At 46.3% G+C, this 21744-nt stretch overlaps 1 protein-coding gene across 1 annotated transcript in view; it reads left to right on the plus strand.

The window, feature by feature from the left end:
- The first annotated feature begins 12582 nt into the window (after positions 1–12582).
- Positions 12583–21744, plus strand: part of LOC135513316 (cyclic nucleotide-gated cation channel alpha-3-like) — a 40789-nt gene continuing 31627 nt past the window's right edge. The window contains exons 1-2 of the mRNA XM_064936227.1: positions 12583–12844; positions 20346–20507. Coding sequence (XP_064792299.1) covers positions 20401–20507 — 107 coding nt within the window. The 5' untranslated portion in view covers positions 12583–12844; positions 20346–20400. The remainder of the gene's footprint in view (positions 12845–20345; positions 20508–21744) is intronic.

Raw genomic sequence — 21744 nt, forward strand, 5'->3', positions numbered from 1 at the left:
CTCCATGTTGTGGTTCTCCATGTTGTGGCCTCCATGTTGTGGCCTCCATGTTGTGGCCTCCATGTTGTGGACCCCATGTCACCATGTTGTGGACCCCATGTCTCCATGTTGTGGCCTCCATGTTGTGGTTCTCCATGTTGTGGCCTCCATGTTGTGGCCTCCATGTTGTGGCCTCCATGTTGTGGACCCCATGTCACCATGTTGTGGCCTCCATGTTGTGGCCTCCATGTTGTGGCCTCCATGTTGTGGCCTCCATGTTGTGGCCTCCATGTCACCATGTTGTGGCCTCCATGTTGTGGCCTCCATGTTGTGGCCTCCATGTTGTGGTTCTCCATGTTGTGGCCTCCATGTTGTGGCCTCCATGTTGTGGCCTCCATGTTGTGGCCTCCATGTTGTGGACCCCATGTCTCCATGTTGTGGCCTCCATGTTGTGGTCTCCATGTTGTGGCCTCCATGTTGTGGCCTCCATGTTGTGGGCTCGTTACTGTAATTTAGTAGCATTTCCGAGTGCTCATACTCTTTTGAGTATTTTTCTAAGTCAGTAATTGTACTTCTACTTGAGTAGAATATTTCAGTACTCTATTCATGAATTGCTTTCATTTATTTTCAAATATAAATAGAATATAGATTAATATTTTTTTCCATTCAGATGTGCCTTGTAGCAACTCCATATTATGACTTAGTTCCTACAGTAGAATCATGGGAAAAAATCATGGCTAACAACATTCAGGAAACATTAGTGAAATTTGCTAATTATCAAGATTGTTAATCATTTTTAAAGTAAGTCAATTACTTTTACTCTGAGTACATTTTAAATGAGGTACTTTTATTTCAGATGGGGGTTTTACACCCATAGTTTGACTTCTTCTTGAGTAAGATATTTCTGTACTCTTTCCACTTCTGCCATTTTCCCACATTGCGATTAAATTAGTGTCACTGTGTGTTTCTTTTAAAATGGCAAAATGCTGTTTTTTTTTGTTTTCTGGATTAGGTGATGACATTAACTATGAAGCTGCTCCAATAGGATTGCAGATATTGTTGTAGGGATTTTGAATGAGTGGTTGATAGACTGCTGTGTAATAATGACCCTGCTCTCCTTTGGCTGAAAGATTTCTATTGGTGAAGAGGTTGCAAATCCAATCACTCCTCAGCAGTGTAATCAAGCAGAGGATCACAAGCCTCTATTATAGAAACACACACACACACACACACACACACACACACACACTTGTAATCAGCTGGTGATTGGGAACGACTGCTCAAGTGCAATTATATAATACCTTTATCTGTTGTTTAGTATGGTCTTTTTGCTAGCTAGGGCCATCTACTTTAAGTGCTGACTGTCTTCCCTGTAGCCTAGTTGGTGTGTGAACTGATGACTGTCTTCCCTGTAGCCTAGTTGGTGTGTGAATTGCTGACTGTCCTCCCTGTAGCCTAGTTGGTGTGTGAACTGCTGACTGTCTTCCCTGTAGCCTAGTTGGTGTGTGAACTGCTGACTGTCTTCCCTGTAGCCCAGTTGGTGTGTGAACTGCTGACTGTCTTCCCTGTAGCCTAGTTGGTGTGTGAACTGCTGACTGTCTTCCCTGTAGCCCAGTTGGTGTGTGAACTGCTGACTGTCTTCCCTGTAGCCTAGTTGGTGTGTGAACTGCTGACTGTCTTCCCTGTAGCCTAGTTGGTGTGTGAACTGCTGACTGTCTTCCCTGTAGCCTAGTTGGTGTGTGAACTGCTGACTGTCTTCCCTGTAGCCTAGTTGGTGTGTGAACTGCTGACTGTCTTCCCTGTAGCCTAGTTGGTGTGTGAACTGCTGACTGTCTTCCCTGTAGCCCAGTTGGTGTGTGAACTGCTGACTGTCTTCCCTGTAGCCTAGTTGGTGTGTGAACTGCTGACTGTCTTCCCTGTAGTCCAGTTGGTGTGTGAACTGCTGACTGTCTTCCCTGTAGCCTAGTTGGTGTGTGAACTGCTGACTGTCTTCCCTGTAGCCTAGTTGGTGTGTGAACTGCTGACTGTCTTCCTGTAGCCTAGTTGGTGTGTGAACTGCTGACTGTCTTCCCTGTAGCCTAGTTGGTGTGTGAACTGCTGACTGTCTTCCCTGTAGCTTAGTTGGTGTGTGAACTGCTGACTGTCTTCCCTGTAGCCCAGTTGGTGTGTGAACTGCTGACTGTCTTCCCTGTAGCCTAGTTGGTGTGTGAACTGCTGACTGTCTTCCCTGTAGCCTAGTTGGTGTGTGAACTGCTGACTGTCTTCCTGTAGCCTAGTTGGTGTGTGAACTGCTGACTGTCTTCCCTGTAGCCCAGTTGGTGTGTGAACTGCTGACTGTCTTCCCTGTAGCCTAGTTGGTGTGTGAACTGCTGACTGTCTTCCCTGTAGCCCAGTTGGTGTGTGAACTGCTGACTGTCTTCCCTGTAGCCTAGTTGGTGTGTGAACTGCTGACTGTCTTCCCTGTAGCCCAGTTGGTGTGTGAACTGCTGACTGTCTTCCCTGTAGCCTAGTTGGTGTGTGAACTGCTGACTGTCTTCCCTGTAGCCTAGTTGGTGTGTGAACTGCTGACTGTCTTCCCTGTAGCCTAGTTGGTGTGTGAACTGCTGACTGTCTTCCCTGTAGCCCAGTTGGTGTGTGAACTGCTGACTGTCTTCCCTGTAGCCTAGTTGGTGTGTGAACTGCTGACTGTCTTCCCTGTAGCCTAGTTGGTGTGTGAACTGCTGACTGTCTTCCCTGTAGCCCAGTTGGTGTGTGAACTGCTGACTGTCTTCCCTGTAGCCTAGTTGGTGTGTGAACTGCTGACTGTCTTCCCTGTAGCCCAGTTGGTGTGTGAACTGCTGACTGTCTTCCCTGTAGCCTAGTTGGTGTGTGAACTGCTGACTGTCTTCCCTGTAGCCTAGTTGGTGTGTGAACTGCTGACTGTCTTCCCTGTAGCCTAGTTGGTGTGTGAACTGCTGACTGTCTTCCCTGTAGCCCAGTTGGTGTGTGAACTGCTGACTGTCTTCCCTGTAGCCTAGTTGGTGTGTGAACTGCTGACTGTCTTCCCTGTTGTCCAGTTGGTGTGTGAACTGGCTGACTGTCTTCCCTGTAGCCTAGTTGGTGTGTGAACTGCTGACTGTCTTCCCTGTAGCCTAGTTGGTGTGTGAACTGCTGACTGTCTTCCCTGTAGCCTAGTTGGTGTGTGAACTGCTGACTGTCTTCCCTGTAGCCTAGTTGGTGTGTGAACTGCTGACTGTCTTCCCTGTAGCCTAGTTGGTGTGTGAACTGCTGACTGTCTTCCCTGTAGCTTAGTTGGTGTGTGAACTGCTGACTGTCTTCCCTGTAGCCCAGTTGGTGTGTGAACTGCTGACTGTCTTCCCTGTAGCCTAGTTGGTGTGTGAACTGCTGACTGTCTTCCCTGTAGCCTAGTTGGTGTGTGAACTGCTGACTGTCTTCCCTGTAGCCTAGTTGGTGTGTGAACTGCTGACTGTCTTCCCTGTAGCCCAGTTGGTGTGTGAACTGCTGACTGTCTTCCCTGTAGCCTAGTTGGTGTGTGAACTGCTGACTGTCTTCCCTGTAGCCCAGTTGGTGTGTGAACTGCTGACTGTCTTCCCTGTAGCCTAGTTGGTGTGTGAACTGCTGACTGTCTTCCCTGTAGCCTAGTTGGTGTGTGAACTGCTGACTGTCTTCCCTGTAGCCTAGTTGGTGTGTGAACTGCTGACTGTCTTCCCTGTAGCCTAGTTGGTGTGTGAACTGCTGACTGTCTTCCCTGTAGCCTAGTTGGTGTGTAACTGACACTAGACAGACTATGGACCACACTACATTTACATTTACATTTAAGTCATTTAGCAGACGCTCTTATCCAGAGCGACTTACAAATTGGTGAATTCACCTTCTGACATCCAGTGGAACAGCCACTTTACAACACTACCTATCTACATGTATTAGCAGAGTGACTGACACTAGACAGACTATGGACCACACTACCTATCTACATGTATTAGCAGAGTGACTGACTATGGACTACACAGAGTGTGATGCATGTATACGTTCTCCATCAATAACCTCGTAACTACGTGGTAAGCACTTCTTCTACATCCTGACAACCCCCTATAGACTCTGGACAGTAGACCTGTTGAACCCACCCCCTATAGACTCTGGACAGGAGACCTCTTGAACCCACCCCCTATAGACTCTGGACAGTAGACCTGTTGAACCCACCCCCTATAGACTCTGGACAGTAGACCTGTTGAACCCACCCCCTATAGACTCTGGACAGTAGACCTGTTGAACCCACCCCTTATAGACTCTGGACAGGAGACCTGTTGAACCCACCCCCTATAGACTCTGGACAGTAGACCTGTTGAACCCACCCCCTATAGACTCTGGACAGGAGACCTGTTGAACCCACTCCTATAGACTCTGGACAGGAGACCTGTTGAACACACCCCCTATAGACTCTGGACAGTAGACCTGTTGAACCCACCCCCTATAGACTCTGGACAGTAGACCTGTTGAACCCACCCCCTATAGACTCTGGACAGGAGACCTGTTGATCCCACCCCCTATAGACTCTGGACAGGAGACCTGTTGAACCCACCCCCTATAGACTCTGGACAGGAGACCTGTTGAACCCACCCCCTATAGACTCTGGACAGGAGACCTGTTGAACCCACCCCCTATAGACTCTGGACAGGAGACCTGTTGAACCCACCCCCTATAGACTCTGGACAGGAGACCTGTTGAACCCACCCCCTATAGACTCTGGACAGTAGACCTGTTGATCCCACCCCCTATAGACTCTGGACAGGAGACCTGTTGATCCCACCCCTATAGACTCTGGACAGGAGACCTGTTGATCCCACCCCCTATAGACTCTGGACAGGAGACCTGTTGATCCCACCCCCTATAGACTCTGGACAGTAGACCTGTTGAACCCACCCCCTATAGACTCTGGACAGGAGACCTGTTGATCCCACCCCCTATACACTTTGAGTAGGAGGAGAGGTGTCATGAGTAGGAGGAGAGGTATGAGTAGGAGGAGAGTTATAATGAGTAGGAGGAGAGGTTTCATGAGTAGGAGGAGAGGTGTCATGAGTAGGAGGAGAGGTGTCATGAGTAGGAGGAGAGGTATGAGTAGGAGGAGAGGTATGAGTAGGAGGAGAGGTGTCATGAGTAGGAGGAGAGGTATGAGTAGGAGGAGAGGTATGAGTAGGAGGAGAGGTGTCATGAGTAGGAGGAGAAGTGTCATGAGTAGGAGGAGAGGTGTCATGAGTAGGAGGAGAGGTATGAGTAGGAGGAGAGGTATGAGTAGGAGGAGAGGTGTCATGAGTAGGAGGAGAGGTGTCATGAGTAGGAGGAGAGGTGTCATGAGTAGGAGGAGAGGTATGAGTAGGAGGAGAGGTGTCATGAGAGGTGTCATGAGTAGGAGGAGAGGTGTCATGAGTAGGAGGAGAGGTGTCATGAGTAGGAGGAGAGGTATGAGTAGGAGGAGAGGTGTCATGAGAGGTGTCATGAGTAGGAGGAGAGGTGTCATGAGTAGGAGGAGAGGTATGAGTAGGAGGAGAGGTATCATGAGCGGTGTCATGAGTAGGAGGAGAGGTTTCATGAGCGGTGTCATGAGTAGGAGGAGAGGTTTCATGAGCGGTGTCATGAGTAGGAGGAGAGGTGTCATGAGTAGGAGGAGAGGTATCATAAGTAGGAGGAGAGGTGTCATGAGTAGGAGGAGAGGTGTCATGAGTAGGAGGAGAGGTGTCATGAGTAGGAGGAGAGGTGTCATGAGTAGGAGGAGAGGTGTCATGAGTAGGAGGAGAGGTGTCATGAGTAGGAGGAGAGGTGTCATGAGTAGGAGGAGAGGTGTCATGAGTAGGAGGAGAGGTGTCATGAGTAGGAGGAGAGGTGTCATGAGTAGGAGGAGAGGTGTCATGAGTAGGAGGAGAGGTGTCATGAGTAGGAGGAGAGGTGTCATGAGTAGGAGGAGAGGTGTCATGAGTAGGAGGAGAAGTATCATGAGTAGGAGGAGAGGTATCATGAGTAGGAGGAGAGGTATCATGAGTAGGAGGAGAGGTATCATGAGTAGGAGGAGAGGTATCATGAGTAGGAGGAGAGGTGTCATGAGTAGGAGGAGAGGTATCATGAGAGGTGTCATGAGTAGGAGGAGAGGTATCATAAGTAGGAGGAGAGGTATCATGAGTAGGAGGAGAGGTGTCATGAGTAGGAGGAGAGGTATCATGAGTAGGAGGAGAGGTGTCATGAGTAGGAGGAGAGGTATCATGAGTAGGAGGAGAGGTATCATGAGTAGGAGGAGAGGTGTCATGAGTAGGAGGAGAGGTATCATGAGAGGTGTCATGAGTAGGAGGAGAGGTATCATAAGTAGGAGGAGAGGTTTCATGAGTAGGAGGAGAGATGTCTTGATTAGGAGGAGAGGTGTCATGAGTAGGAGGAGAGGTGTCATGAGTAGGAGGAGAGGTGTCATGAGTAGGAGGAGAGGTATCATGAGTAGGAGGAGAGGTATCATGAGTAGGAGGAGAGGTGTCATGAGTAGGAGGAGAGGTGTCATGAGTAGGAGTAGAGGTGTCATGAGTAGGAGGAGAGGTATCATGAGTAGGAGGAGAGGTGTCATGAGTAGGAGGAGAGGTATCATGAGTAGGAGGAGAGGTGTCATGAGTAGGAGGAGAGGTGTCATGAGTAGGAGGAGAGGTGTCATGAGTAGGAGTAGAGGTGTCATGAGTAGGAGGAGAGGTATCATGAGTAGGAGGAGAGGTGTCATGAGTAGGAGGAGAGGTGTCATGAGTAGGAGGAGAGGTGTCATGAGTAGGAGGAGAGGTGTCATGAGTAGGAGGAGAGGTATCATGAGTAGGAGGAGAGGTATCATGAGTAGGAGGAGAGGTATGAGTAGGAGGAGAGGTTTCATGAGTAGGAGGAGAGGTGTCATGAGTAGGAGGAGAGGTGTCATGAGTAGGAGGAGAGGTGTCATGAGTAGGAGGAGAGGTGTCATGAGTAGGAGGAGAGGTGTCATAAGTAGGAGGAGAGGTGTCATGAGTAGGAGGAGAGGTGTCATGAGTAGGAGGAGAGGTGTCATGAGTAGGAGGAGAGGTGTCATGAGTAGGAGGAGAGGTGTCATGAGTAGGAGGAGAGGTGTCATGAGTAGGAGGAGAGGTATCATGAGTAGGAGGAGAGGTGTCATGAGTAGGAGGAGAGGTGTCATGAGTAGGAGGAGAGGTGTCATGTGTAGGAGGAGAGGTGTCATGAGTAGGAGGAGAGGTATCATGAGTAGGAGTGGAGGTGTCATGAGTAGGAGGAGAGGTGTCATGAGTAGGAGGAGAGGTATGAGTAGGAGGAGAGGTGTCATGAGTAGGAGGAGAGGTGTCATGAGTAGGAGGAGAGGTGTCATGAGTAGGAGGAGAGGTGTCTTGAGTAGGAGGAGAGGTGTCATGAGTAGGAGGAGAGGTATCATGAGTAGGAGGAGAGGTGTCATGAGTAGGAGGAGAGGTGTCATGAGTAGGAGGAGAGGTGTCATGAGTAGGAGGAGAGGTATGAGTAGGAGGAGAGGTGTCATGAGTAGGAGGAGAGGTGTCATGAGTAGGAGGAGAGGTGTCATGAGTAGGAGGAGAGGTGTCATGAGTAGGAGGAGAGGTGTCATGAGTAGGAGGAGAGGTGTCATGAGTAGGAGGAGAGGTGTCATGAGTAGGAGGAGAGGTGTCATGAGTAGGAGGAGAGGTATGAGTAGGAGGAGAGGTGTCATGAGAGGTGTCATGAGTAGGAGGAGAGGTGTCATGAGTAGGAGGAGAGGTGTCATGAGTAGGAGGAGAGGTATGAGTAGGAGGAGAGGTGTCATGAGAGGTGTCATGAGTAGGAGGAGAGGTGTCATGAGTAGGAGGAGAGGTATGAGTAGGAGGAGAGGTATGAGTAGGAGGAGAGGTGTCATGAGAGGTGTCATGAGTAGGAGGAGAGGTATCATAAGTAGGAGGAGAGGTGTCATGAGTAGGAGGAGAGGTGTCATGAGTAGGAGGAGAAGTGTCATGAGTAGGAGGAGAGGTATGAGTAGGAGGAGAGGTGTCATGAGTAGGAGGAGAGGTGTCATGAGTAGGAGGAGAGGTATGAGTAGGAGGAGAGGTGTCATGAGAGGTGTCATGAGTAGGAGGAGAGGTGTCATGAGTAGGAGGAGAGGTGTCATGAGTAGGAGGAGAGGTATGAGTAGGAGGAGAGGTGTCATGAGAGGTGTCATGAGTAGGAGGAGAGGTGTCATGAGTAGGAGGAGAGGTATGAGTAGGAGGAGAGGTATCATGAGCGGTGTCATGAGTAGGAGGAGAGGTTTCATGAGCGGTGTCATGAGTAGGAGGAGAGGTGTCATGAGTAGGAGGAGAGGTGTCATGAGTAGGAGGAGAGGTGTCATGAGTAGCAGGAGAGGTGTCATGAGTAGGAGGAGAGGTGTCATGAGTAGGAGGAGAGGTGTCATGAGTAGGAGGAGAGGTGTCATGAGAGGTGTCATGAGTAGGAGGAGAGGTGTCATGAGTAGGAGGAGAGGTATCATGAGTAGGAGGAGAGGTGTCATGAGTAGGAGGAGAGGTGTCATGAGTAGGAGGAGAGGTTTCATGAGTAGGAGGAGTGGTATGAGTAGGAGGAGAGGTGTCATGAGCGGTGTCATGAGTAGGAGGAGAGGTGTCATGAGTAGGAGGAGAGGTATCATAAGTAGGAGGAGAGGTATCATGAGTAGGAGGAGAGGTGTCATGAGTAGGAGGAGAGGTATCATGAGTAGGAGGAGAGGTGTCATGAGTAGGAGGAGAGGTATCATAAGTAGGAGGAGAGGTGTCATGAGTAGGAGGAGAGGTGTCATGAGTAGGAGGAGAGGTGTCATGAGTAGGAGGAGAGGTGTCATGAGTAGGAGGAGAGGTGTCATGAGTAGGAGGAGAGGTGTCATGAGTAGCAGGAGAGGTGTCATGAGTAGGAGGAGAGGTGTCATGAGTAGGAGGAGAGGTGTCATGAGTAGGAGGAGAGGTGTCATGAGTAGGAGGAGAGGTGTCATGAGTAGGAGGAGAGGTGTCATGAGTAGGAGGAGAGGTATCATGAGTAGGAGGAGAGGTGTCATGAGTAGGGGGAGAGGTGTCATGAGTAGGAGGAGAGGTGTCATGAGTAGGAGGAGAGGTGTCATGAGAGGTGTCATGAGTAGGAGGAGAGGTGTCATGAGTAGGAGGAGAGGTATCATGAGTAGGAGGAGAGGTGTCATGAGTAGGAGGAGAGGTGTCATGAGTAGGAGGAGAGGTGTCATGAGTAGGAGGAGAGGTATGAGTAGGAGGAGAGGTGTCATGAGCGGTGTCATGAGTAGGAGGAGAGGTGTCATGAGTAGGAGGAGAGGTATCATAAGTAGGAGGAGAGGTATCATGAGTAGGAGGAGAGGTGTCATGAGTAGGAGGAGAGGTATCATGAGTAGGAGGAGAGGTGTCATGAGTAGGAGGAGAGGTATCATTAGTAGGAGGAGAGGTGTCATGAGTAGGAGGAGAGGTGTCATGAGTAGGAGGAGAGGTGTCATGAGTAGGAGGAGAGGTGTCATGAGTAGGAGGAGAGGTGTCATGAGTAGGAGGAGAGGTGTCATGAGTAGCAGGAGAGGTGTCATGAGTAGGAGGAGAGGTGTCATGAGTAGGAGGAGAGGTGTCATGAGTAGGAGGAGAGGTGTCATGAGTAGGAGGAGAGGTGTCATGAGTAGGAGGAGAGGTGTCATGAGTAGGAGGAGAGGTATCATGAGTAGGAGGAGAGGTGTCATGAGTAGGGGGAGAGGTGTCATGAGTAGGAGGAGAGGTGTCATGAGTAGGAGGAGAGGTATGAGTAGGAGGAGAGGTGTCATGAGTAGGAGGAGAGGTGTCATGAGTAGGAGGAGAGGTGTCATGAGTAGGAGGAGAGGTATCATAAGTAGGAGGAGAGGTGTCATGAGTAGGAGGAGAGGTGTCATGAGTAGGAGGAGAGGTATCATGAGTAGGAGGAGAGGTGTCATGAGTAGGAGGAGAGGTATCATAAGTAGGAGGAGAGGTGTCATGAGTAGGAGGAGAGGTATCATGAGTAGGAGGAGAGGTGTCATGAGTAGGAGGAGAGGTATCATGAGTAGGAGGAGAGGTGTCATGAGTAGGAGGAGAGGTATCATGAGTAGGAGGAGAGGTGTCATGAGTAGGAGGAGAGGTATCATGAGTAGGAGGAGAGGTGTCATGAGTAGGAGGAGAGGTATCATGAGTAGGAGGAGAGGTGTCATGAGTAGGAGGAGAGGTGTCATGAGTAGGAGGAGAGGTGTCATGAGTAGGAGGAGAGGTGTCATGAGTAGGAGGAGAGGTGTCATGAGTAGGAGGATAGGTGTCATGAGTAGGAGGAGAGGTGTCATGAGTAGGAGGAGAGGTGTCATGAGTAGGAGGAGAGGTGTCATGAGTAGGAGGAGAGGTGTCATGAGTAGGAGGAGAGGTATCATGAGTAGGAGGAGAGGTGTCATGAGTAGGAGGAGAGGTGTCATGAGTAGGAGGAGAGGTGTCATGAGTAGGAGGAGAGGTGTCATGAGTAGGAGGAGAGGTGTCATGAGTAGGAGGAGAGGTATCATGAGTAGGAGGAGAGGTGTCATGAGTAGGAGGAGAGGTGTCATGAGTAGGAGGAGAGGTGTCATGAGTAGGAGGAGAGGTGTCATGAGTAGGAGGAGAGGTGTCATGAGTAGGAGGAGAGGTGTCATGAGTAGGAGGAGAGGTATGAGTAGGAGGAGAGGTGTCATGAGTAGGAGGAGAGGTGTCATGAGTAGGAGGAGAGGTATGAGTAGGAGGAGAGGTGTCATGAGAGGTGTCATGAGTAGGAGGAGAGGTGTCATGAGTAGGAGGAGAGGTGTCATGAGTAGGAGGAGAGGTATGAGTAGGAGGAGAGGTGTCATGAGAGGTGTCATGAGTAGGAGGAGAGGTGTCATGAGTAGGAGGAGAGGTATGAGTAGGAGGAGAGGTATCATGAGCGGTGTCATGAGTAGGAGGAGAGGTTTCATGAGCGGTGTCATGAGTAGGAGGAGAGGTATCATAAGTAGGAGGAGAGGTGTCATGAGTAGGAGGAGAGGTGTCATGAGTAGGAGGAGAAGTGTCATGAGTAGGAGGAGAGGTGTCATGAGTAGGAGGAGAGGTGTCATGAGTAGGAGGAGAAGTGTCATGAGTAGGAGGAGAAGTGTCATGAGTAGGAGGAGAGGTATGAGTAGGAGGAGAGGTGTCATGAGTAGGAGGAGAGGTGTCATGAGTAGGAGGAGAGGTATCATGAGTAGGAGGAGAGGTGTCATGAGTAGGAGGAGAGGTATCATGAGAGGTGTCATGAGTAGGAGGAGAGGTTTCATGAGTAGGAGGAGAGGTATCATGAGTAGGAGGAGAGGTGTCATGAGTAGGAGGAGAGGTATCATGAGTAGGAGGAGAGGTGTCATGAGTAGGAGGAGAGGTGTCATGAGAAGGAGTAGAGGTATCATGAGTAGGAGGAGAGGTGTCATGAGTAGGAGGAGAGGTGTCATGAGAAGGAGTAGAGGTATCATGAGTAGGAGGAGAGGTTTCATGAGTAGGAGGAGAGGTTTCATGAGTAGGAGGAGAGGTGTCATGAGTAGGAGGAGAGGTTTCATGAGTAGGAGGAGAGGTATCATGAGTAGGAGGAGAGGTTTCATGAGTAGGAGGAGAGGTTTCATGAGTAGGAGTAGAGGTATCATGAGTAGGAGGAGAGGTGTCATGAGTAGGAGGAGAGGTTTCATGAGTAGGAGGAGAGGTATCATGAGTAGGAGGAGAGGTGTCATGAGTAGGAGGAGAGGTATCATGAGTAGGAGGAGAGGTTTCATGAGTAGGAGGAGAGGTATGAGTAGGAGTAGAGGTATCATGAGAGGTATCATGAGTAGGAGGAGATGTGTCATGAGTAGGAGGAGAGGTTTCATGAGAAGGAGTAGAGGTATCATGAGAGGTGTCATGAGTAGGAGGAGAGGTTTCATGAGTAGGAGGAGAGGTATCATGAGCGGTGTCATGAGAAGGAGTAGAGGTATCATGAGAGGTGTCATGAGTAGGAGGAGAGGTTTCATGAGTAGGAGGAGAGGTGTCATGAGCGGTGTCATGAGAAGGAGTAGAGGTATCATGTTGACACGGATATTAATGCATTTATGTGTGATCAGCCTCTTCAATTGATGCAGTGACAGACATCATCTATTGACAATAACTTTACTTTGAATCTGTGGATGTCTAAACCTCACATTTGCTATTTTGTGATCAGTGAGAATTTTAATTTCTCAAAATCCAATCTCCAAATCAAAATGACTTGAATGTTTTCTTGACATTTAAATGAAGCTGTAGGGCCAGTAATGCTCAGTATTAACCTATGAAATGATTTGGAAATTAAATAAGTCTACCGTTGATCTGGGTGCATTGTTTTTGTTGACTATTTGTACTCAATACATGACAGGAAACAAAAATATGAAACAAAACCCTAACCTTTTTTATGTTTAACCTTTTGTATGACTTAAAATGACACATAAATAGCAGAGCATCCCTAATAGAAAAATAGAGTTTCTTTGCCTGTTGAATATTCATAATTTGAGCACCATGTGGCTCCGCCTCCTGGCAGACAGCACGGTTGATTTTCTCCTGTTAGCGTGAACTGTCGGTCTACTGTCTGTCTATGGTGCTGAAGATACCACAGAAAGGGGCTTCTAAAAGTCACTCACAAATTCTCTACTATTTTGTATTTACAATTGGGATTGGGATTTGTTTTGGGGGTCAAAGAAGAAAGAAAACAAACGACGTAGGATTACAATTATTATTATAAAAAATAAAAAAAGAAGGAATTATCCAATGTCAACTTGAACTGAATGACTTCTGCTGTCGCAGCGTGAGGAGAGAACACAACAGGCTACATTCAGGTGGGTACAATTGCTTTCGTGGTCTCCATAGGATAGATAGTTTTAGTGTTATCTGTCACTAATCCACAGGTAGACGTGTTAACAGTAGTGGTCTCCACGCCACAGATCATATATGTTAACAGTAGTGGTCTCCACGCCACAGATCATATATGTTAACAGTAGTGGTCTCCACGCCACAGATCATATATGTTAACAGTAGTGGTCTCCACGCCACAGATCATATATGTTAACAGTAGTGGTCTCCACGCCACAGATCATATATGTTAACAGTAGTGGTCTCCACGCCACAGATCATATATGTTAACAGTAGTGGTCTCCACGCCACAGATCATATATGTTAACAGTAGTGGTCTCCACGCCACAGATCATATATGTTAACAGTAGTGGTCTCCACGCCACAGATCATATATGTTAACAGTAGTGGTCTCCACGCCACAGATCATATATGTTAACAGTAGTGGTCTCCACGCCACAGATCATATATGTTAACAGTAGTGGTATCCACACCACAGATCATATATGTTAACAGTAGTGGTCTCCACGCCACAGATCATATATGTTAACAGTAGTGGTCTCCACGCCACAGATCATATATGTTAACAGTAGTGGTCTCCACGCCACAGATCATATATGTTAACAGTAGTGGTCTCCACGCCACAGATCATATATGTTAACAGTAGTGGTCTCCACACCACAGATCATATATGTTAACAGTAGTGGTCTCCACGCCACAGATCATATATGTTAACAGTAGTGGTCTCCACGCCACAGATCATATATGTTAACAGTAGTGGTCTCCACACCACAGATCATATATGTTAACAGTAGTGGTCTCCACGCCACAGATCATATATGTTAACAGTAGTGGTCTCCACGCCACAGATCATATATGTTAACAGTAGTGGTCTCCACGCCACAGATCATATATGTTAACAGTAGTGGTCTCCATGCCACAGATCATATATGTTAACAGTAGTGGTCTCCACGCCACAGATCATATATGTTAACAGTAGTGGTCTCCACGCCACAGATCATATATGTTAACAGTAGTGGTCTCCACGCCACAGATCATATATGTTAACAGTAGTGGTCTCCATGCCACAGATCATATATGTTAACAGTAGTGGTATCCACCCCACAGATCATATATGTTAACAGTAGTGGTCTCCACGCCACAGATCATATATGTTAACAGTAGTGGTCTCCACGCCACAGATCATATATGTTAACAGTAGTGGTCTCCACACCACAGATCATATATGTTAACAGTAGTGGTCTCCACGCCACAGATCATATATGTTAACAGTAGTGGTCTCCACGCCACAGATCATATATGTTAACAGTAGTGGTCTCCACGCCACAGATCATATATGTTAACAGTAGTGGTCTCCACGCCACAGATCATATATGTTAACAGTAGCGGTCTCCACGCCACAGATCATATATGTTAACAGTAGTGGTCTCCACGCCACAGATCATATATGTTAACAGTAGTGGTCTCCACGCCACATATCATATATGTTAACAGTAGTGGTCTCCACACCACAGATCATATATGTTAACAGTAGTGGTCTCCACGCCACAGATCATATATGTTAACAGTAGTGGTCTCCACGCCACAGATCATATATGTTAACAGTAGTGGTCTCCACACCACAGATCATATATGTTAACAGTAGTGGTCTCCACGCCACAGATCATATATGTTAACAGTAGTGGTCTCCACGCCACAGATCATATATGTTAACAGTAGTGGTCTCCACGCCACAGATCATATATGTTAACAGTAGTGGTCTCCACGCCACAGATCATATATGTTAACAGTAGTGGTCTCCACGCCACAGATCATATATGTTAACAGTAGTGGTCTCCACGCCACAGATCATATATGTTAACAGTAGTGGTCTCCACGCCACAGATCATATATGTTAACAGTAGTGGTCTCCACGCCACAGATCATATATGTTAACAGTAGTGGTATCCACACCACAGATCATATATGTTAACAGTAGTGGTCTCCACGCCACAGATCATATATGTTAACAGTAGTGGTCTCCACGCCACAGATCATATATGTTAACAGTAGTGGTATCCACGCCACAGATCATATATGTTAACAGTAGTGGTCTCCACGCCACATATCATATATGTTAACAGTAGTGGTCTCCACACCACAGATCATATATGTTAACAGTAGTGGTCTCCACGCCACAGATCATATATGTTAACAGTAGTGGTCTCCACGCCACAGATCATATATGTTAACAGTAGTGGTCTCCACACCACAGATCATATATGTTAACAGTAGTGGTCTCCACGCCACAGATCATATATGTTAACAGTAGTGGTCTCCACGCCACAGATCATATATGTTAACAGTAGTGGTCTCCACTCCACAGATCATATATGTTAACAGTAGTGGTCTCCACGCCACAGATCATATATGTTAACAGCAGTGGTCTCCACGCCACAGATCATATATGTTAACAGCAGTGGTCTCCACGCCACAGATCATATATGTTAACAGTATTGGTCTCCACGCCACAGATCATATATGTTAACAGTAGTGGTCTCCACACCACAGATCATATATGTTAACAGTAGTGGTATCCACACCACAGATCATATATGTTAACAGCAGTGGTCTCCACGCCACAGATCATATATGTTAACAGCAGTGGTCTCCACGCCACAGATCATATATGTTAACAGTAGTGGTCTCCACGCCACAGATCATATATGTTAACAGTAGTGGTCTCCATGCCACAGATCATATATGTTAACAGTAGTGGTCTCCACACCACAGAACATATCAGGTCACATATTAGCAGTAGTGGTCTCTACACCACATATCAGGTACATGTGTGAAGCACGGGGGTGACAGCATCATGTTGTGGGGGTGCTTTGCTGCAGGAGGGGCTGGTGCACTTCACAAAATAGATGGCTTCATGAGGGAGGGAAAATTATGTGGAAATATTGAAGCAACTTCTCAAGACATCAGTTAAAGTTTTGTTGCAAATGGATCTTCCAAATGGACAATAACCCAAAGCATACTTCCAAAGTTGTGGCAAAAGGACAACAAAGTCAAGGTATTGGAGAGGCCATCACAAAGCCCTGACCTCAATCCTATAGAACATTTGTGGGCAGAACGGAAAAAGTGTGTGCGAGCAAGGAGGCCTACAAACCTGACTCAGTTACACCAGCTCTGTTAGGAGGCCTACAAACCTGACTCAGTTACACCAGCTCTGTCAGGAGGCCTACAAACCTGACTCAGTTACACCAGCTCTGTCAGGAGGCCTACAAACCTGACTCAGTTACACCAGCTCTGTCAGGAGGTCTACAAACCTGACTCAGTTACACCAGCTCTGTCAGGAGGAAGGAGGCCTACAAACCTGACTCAGTTACACCAGCTCTGTCAGGAGGTCTACAAACCTGACTCAGTTACACCAGTTCTGTCAGGAGGCCTACAAACCTGACTCAGTTACACCAGTTCTGTCAGGAGGCCTACAAACCTGACTCAGTTACACCAGCTCTGTCAGGAGGAATGATGCCTACAAACCTGACTCAGTTACACCAGCTCTGTCAGGAGGAATGGGCCAAAATTCACCCAACTTATTGTTGGAAGCTTGTGGAAGGCCACCTGAAATGTTTGACCCAAGTTAAACAATTTAAAGGCGATGCTACCAAATACTAATTGAGCGTATGTAAACTTCTGACCCACTGGGAATGTGATGAAAGAAATCAAATCTGAAATAAATATTCCGCTCCACTATTATTCTGACATTTCACATATTTAAAATAAAGTGGTGATCCTAACTGAGCTAAGACAGGGAATTTGTTACTAGGATTAAATGTTAAGGAATTGTGAAAAACTGAGTTTAAATGTATTTTGCTAAGGTGTATGTAAACTTCTGACTTCAACTGTAGGTCTATGTACTTGTCATGTTAGTTGAATCTAACTATTAGTTTTACGCAACGATTGTTTGCTAAGGTGTAATGTTTGATTAGCTTTGCTATCTAGCAAGCTGAGATCTCATTGCTCAAATTGGTAATCCAATGTTTTGAAAACAGCTTACTAGCCTCCTTCTCCAGTACATAACATGCAAATATCTAATGTATATATACTATATATATATATAATAAATATCTAATGTTATCCAAGCTAATGTTACTTCTCTGTACTGTTTCTTTAGGAGGCATTGACAGGCTCTACTTGTACCAGTTTATTCCCTGATGTTGTCCATGTTCTTTAATGGATACCCTCCGTCTATACATTCATCAACTGATGACTCATTAATTCTCCCTTCCTCCAATGTATTCCATATTGCACACTTCCTCACCAGACAGTATCAAAATAACGAATATTCACTCAACATGTCACGTTCTGACCTTTATTTCCTTTGTTTTGTCATTATTTAGTATGGTCAGGGCGTGAGTTGGGGTTGGCAGTTTATGTTTGTTTTTCTATGATTTGGGGATTTGTATGTTTCGGCCGAGTATGGTTCTCAATCAGAGGCAGGTGTCATTAGTTGTCTCTGATTGAGAATCATACTTAGGTAGCCTGGGTTTCACTGTTTGTTTGTGGGTGATTGTCTATGTTTATTGCTTGTGTCATCACAGTTCTCATTTAGCGTCACGGTCGTTTATTGTCACATTGTCAACAGCCTAGCATCTGATTGGATCTCGCATTGTCTACAGCCTAGCATCTGATTGGATCTCGTGATGGAGTGACTGGATAGTAGTGACGATGCACCTTACAAAACCATACAGGTCTCGCTTTCATTACAACTAGCAGATACTGTATAGACAGACACACTGCTTGTCTGTGATATTCTACTGTATAGACAGACACACTGCTTGTCTGTGATATTCTACTGTATAGACAGACACACTGCTTGTCTGTGATATTCTACTGTATAGACAGACACACTGCTTGTCTGTGATATTTTACTGTATAGACAGACACACTGCTTGTCTGTGATATTTTACTGTATAGACAGACACACTGCTTGTCTGTGATATTTTACTGTATAGACAGACACACTGCTTGTCTGTGATATTCTACTGTATAGACAGACACACTGCTTGTCTGTGATATTCTACTGTATAGACAGACACACTGCTTGTCTGTGATATTCTACTGTATAGACAGACACACTGCTTGTCTGTGATATTCTACTGTATGACAGACACACTGCTTGTCTGTGATATTCTACTGTATAGACAGACACACTGCTTGTCTGTGATATTCTACTGTATAGACAGACACACTGCTTGTCTGTGATATTCTACTGTATAGACAGACACACTGCTTGTCTGTGATATTCTACTGTATAGACAGACACACTGCTTGTCTGTGATATTCTACTGTATAGACAGACACACTGCTTGTCTGTGATATTTTACTGTATAGACAGACACACTGCTTGTCTGTGATATTTTACTGTATAGACAGACACACTGCTTGTCTGTGATATTCTACTGTATAGACAGACACACTGCTTGTCTGTGATATTCTACTGTATAGACAGACACACTGCTTGTCTGTGATATTCTACTGTATAGACAGACACACTGCTTGTCTGTGATATTCTACTGTATGACAGACACACTGCTTGTCTGTGATATTCTACTGTATAGACAGACACACTGCTTGTCTGTGATATTCTACTGTATAGACAGACACACTGCTTGTCTGTGATATTCTACTGTATAGACAGACACACTGCTTGTCTGTGATATTCTACTGTATAGACAGACACACTGCTTGTCTGTGATATTCTACTGTATAGACAGACACACTGCTTGTCTGTGATATTCTACTGTATAGACAGACACACTGCTTGTCTGTGATATTCTACTGTATGACAGACACACTGCTTGTCTGTGATATTCTACTGTATAGACAGACACACTGCTTGTCTGTGATATTCTACTGTATAGACAGACACACTGCTTGTCTGTGATATTCTACTGTATAGACAGACACACTGCTTGTCTGTGATATTTTACTGTATAGACAGACACACTGCTTGTCTGTGATATTCTACTGTATAGACACACACTGCTTGTCTGTGATATTTTACTGTATAGACAGACACACTGCTTGTCTGTGATATTCTACTGTATAGACAGACACACTGCTTGTCTGTGATATTCTACTGTATAGACAGACACACTGCTTGTCTGTGATATTCTACTGTATAGACAGACACACTGCTTGTCTGTGATATTCTACTGTATAGACAGACACACTGCTTGTCTGTGATATTCTACTGTATAGACAGACACACTGCTTGTCTGTGATATTCTACTGTATAGACAGACACACTGCTTGTCTGTGATATTCTACTGTATGACAGACACACTGCTTGTCTGTGATATTTTACTGTATAGACAGACACACTGCTTGTCTGTGATATTCTACTGTATAGACAGACACACTGCTTGTCTGTGATATTCTACTGTATAGACAGACACACTGCTTGTCTGTGATATTCTACTGTATAGACAGACACACTGCTTGTCTGTGATAATTTACTGTATAGACAGACACACTGCTTGTCTGTGATATTCTACTGTATAGACACACACTGCTTGTCTGTGATATTTTACTGTATAGACAGACACACTGCTTGTCTGTGATATTCTACTGTATAGACAGACACACTGCTTGTCTGTGATATTCTACTGTATAGACAGACACACTGCTTGTCTGTGATATTCTACTGTATAGACAGACACACTGCTTGTCTGTGATATTCTACTGTATAGACAGACACACTGCTTGTCTGTGATATTCTACTGTATAGACAGACACACTGCTTGTCCTTGATATTTTAGTCTCATGGGATTTATAGAAAAGACCATTGAAAGACTGATGAATGAGTGGAACCATTCACAGTGTGACGACCCTCCCACTCTGTCTGCCGTATTGTCTTTGTTCTTGTTTCCTTATTAGGATGCCGGTGGGCGGAGTTGGGGAGGGTCGTCAGCTACATGGGAAACTCCTGGGCCAGGTGTGTCCCAGGATAAATAGACCTCTTCTACATTCATGGAGGAGACTCTCTCCATGCAGACACATTTGTAGATTGTGTTGTGGTTCTTGGTGGCCTTTTGTTTGTTTGCATTGGCACCTTTCAACACCCTGCATTATCACATTCATGCATGCAAAACACTCACTTACACTACTGATTACTGATTACACACACCATTGTATATTTTCCTTAGTTGCTTTGGTTAATAAATATATATTTTGTTACTCCTTATCTCCACGTTGTCTCCCTTTGTTACGGGCTTTGAGCCGGTTTGTGACAACAGACAGAAGAGATAAATGCCTAGCTGTCCGTTTACATTCAGATGCAGGGTTAAGGTTTCAAAACTAGGGGTTACTTTTCCAAAACGTCAGGGTCATCCAGAAATCCTGGTTGGAAGATGCCTCTCCATCTTTTTAAGGGCCTATATCCTGATCACTGATTGGCTAACCTCTGACCTCTTACAGTGTTTATTTTTTTGGAGTGTGGAGTCCCATGGCCAGTAAGGCCTGAGAAGTCAACATGGCAAAGATCTGCACAGACCAGTCCTACCCGGCAACGCCCAGGCAACATACGCTTCTCGGCACGTCCGATGATGACCTGGACTCCATCGAGAACGGAACCTCCAGGTGACAAGTCAAGACTCCGTGCTTATTGTCTGGCTTTGACAACGAGTAACACAGATTTGGCATGATAGCTCAAACAGATAGGCAGTCAGGCTAGGAACACACAGGCTGTCTCAATCCAATGATCTAGCTACAGTCAGGCTAGGAACACACAGGCTGTCTCAATCCAATGATCTAGCTACAGTCAGGCTAGGAACACACAGGCTGTCTCAATCCAATGATCTAGCTACAGTCAGGCTAGGAACACACAGGCTGTCTCAATCCAATGATCTAGCTACAGTCAGGCTAGGAACACACAGGCTGTCTCAATCCAATGATCTAGCTACAGTCAGGCTAGGAACAAACAGGCTGTCTCAATCCAATGATCTAGCTACAGTCAGGCTAGGAACACACAGGCTGTCTCAATCCAATGATCTAGCTACAGTCAGGCTAGGAACACACAGGCTGTCTCAATCCAATGATCTAGCTACAGTCAGGCTAGGAACACACAGGCTGTCTCAATCCAATGATCTAGCTACAGTCAGGCTAGGAACACACAGGCTGTCTCAATCCAATGATCTAGCTACAGTCAGGCTAGGAACACACAGGCTGTCTCAATCCAATGATCTAGCTACAGTCAGGCTAGGAACACACAGGCTGTCTCAATCCAATGATCTAGCTACAGTCAGGCTAGGAACACACAGGCTGTCTCAATCCAATGATCTAGCTACAGTCAGGCTAGGAACACACAGGCTGTCTCAATCCAATGATCTAGCTACAGTCAGGCTAGGAACACACAGGCTGTCTCAATCCAATGATCTAGCTACAGTCAGGCTAGGAACACACAGGCTGTCTCAATCCAATGCCAGCTGTCTGTTGTCTAGCTGCCATAAAAGTCAGCATCCTTGTGGATTGTGACTCTCTCTCTCTCTGTCTCTGTCTCTGTCTCGCTCTCTCTCTGTCTCTGTCTCTCTCTCTCTCTTTCTCTTTCTCTCTATGTCTCTCTCTCTCCCTTTCTCTCTCTCTCTCTCTGTCTCTCTCTCTCTCTCTCTCACTCTCTTACTCTCTTACTCTCTCGCTCTTTCTGTCTCTCTCTCTCTGTCTCTTTCTGTCTCTCTCTCTCTCTCTGTCTCTCTCTGTCTCTCTCTCTCTCTCTTTCTCTTTCTCTCTATGTCTCTCTCTCTCCCTTTCTCTCTCTCTCTCTCTCTCTCTCTCTCTCTCTGTCTCTCTCTCTCTCTCTCTCACTCTCTTACTCTCTTAC

This window comes from Oncorhynchus masou, chromosome 24 (genome assembly GCF_036934945.1).
Source record: "Oncorhynchus masou masou isolate Uvic2021 chromosome 24, UVic_Omas_1.1, whole genome shotgun sequence".
Lineage (NCBI taxonomy): Eukaryota > Metazoa > Chordata > Actinopteri > Salmoniformes > Salmonidae > Oncorhynchus > Oncorhynchus masou.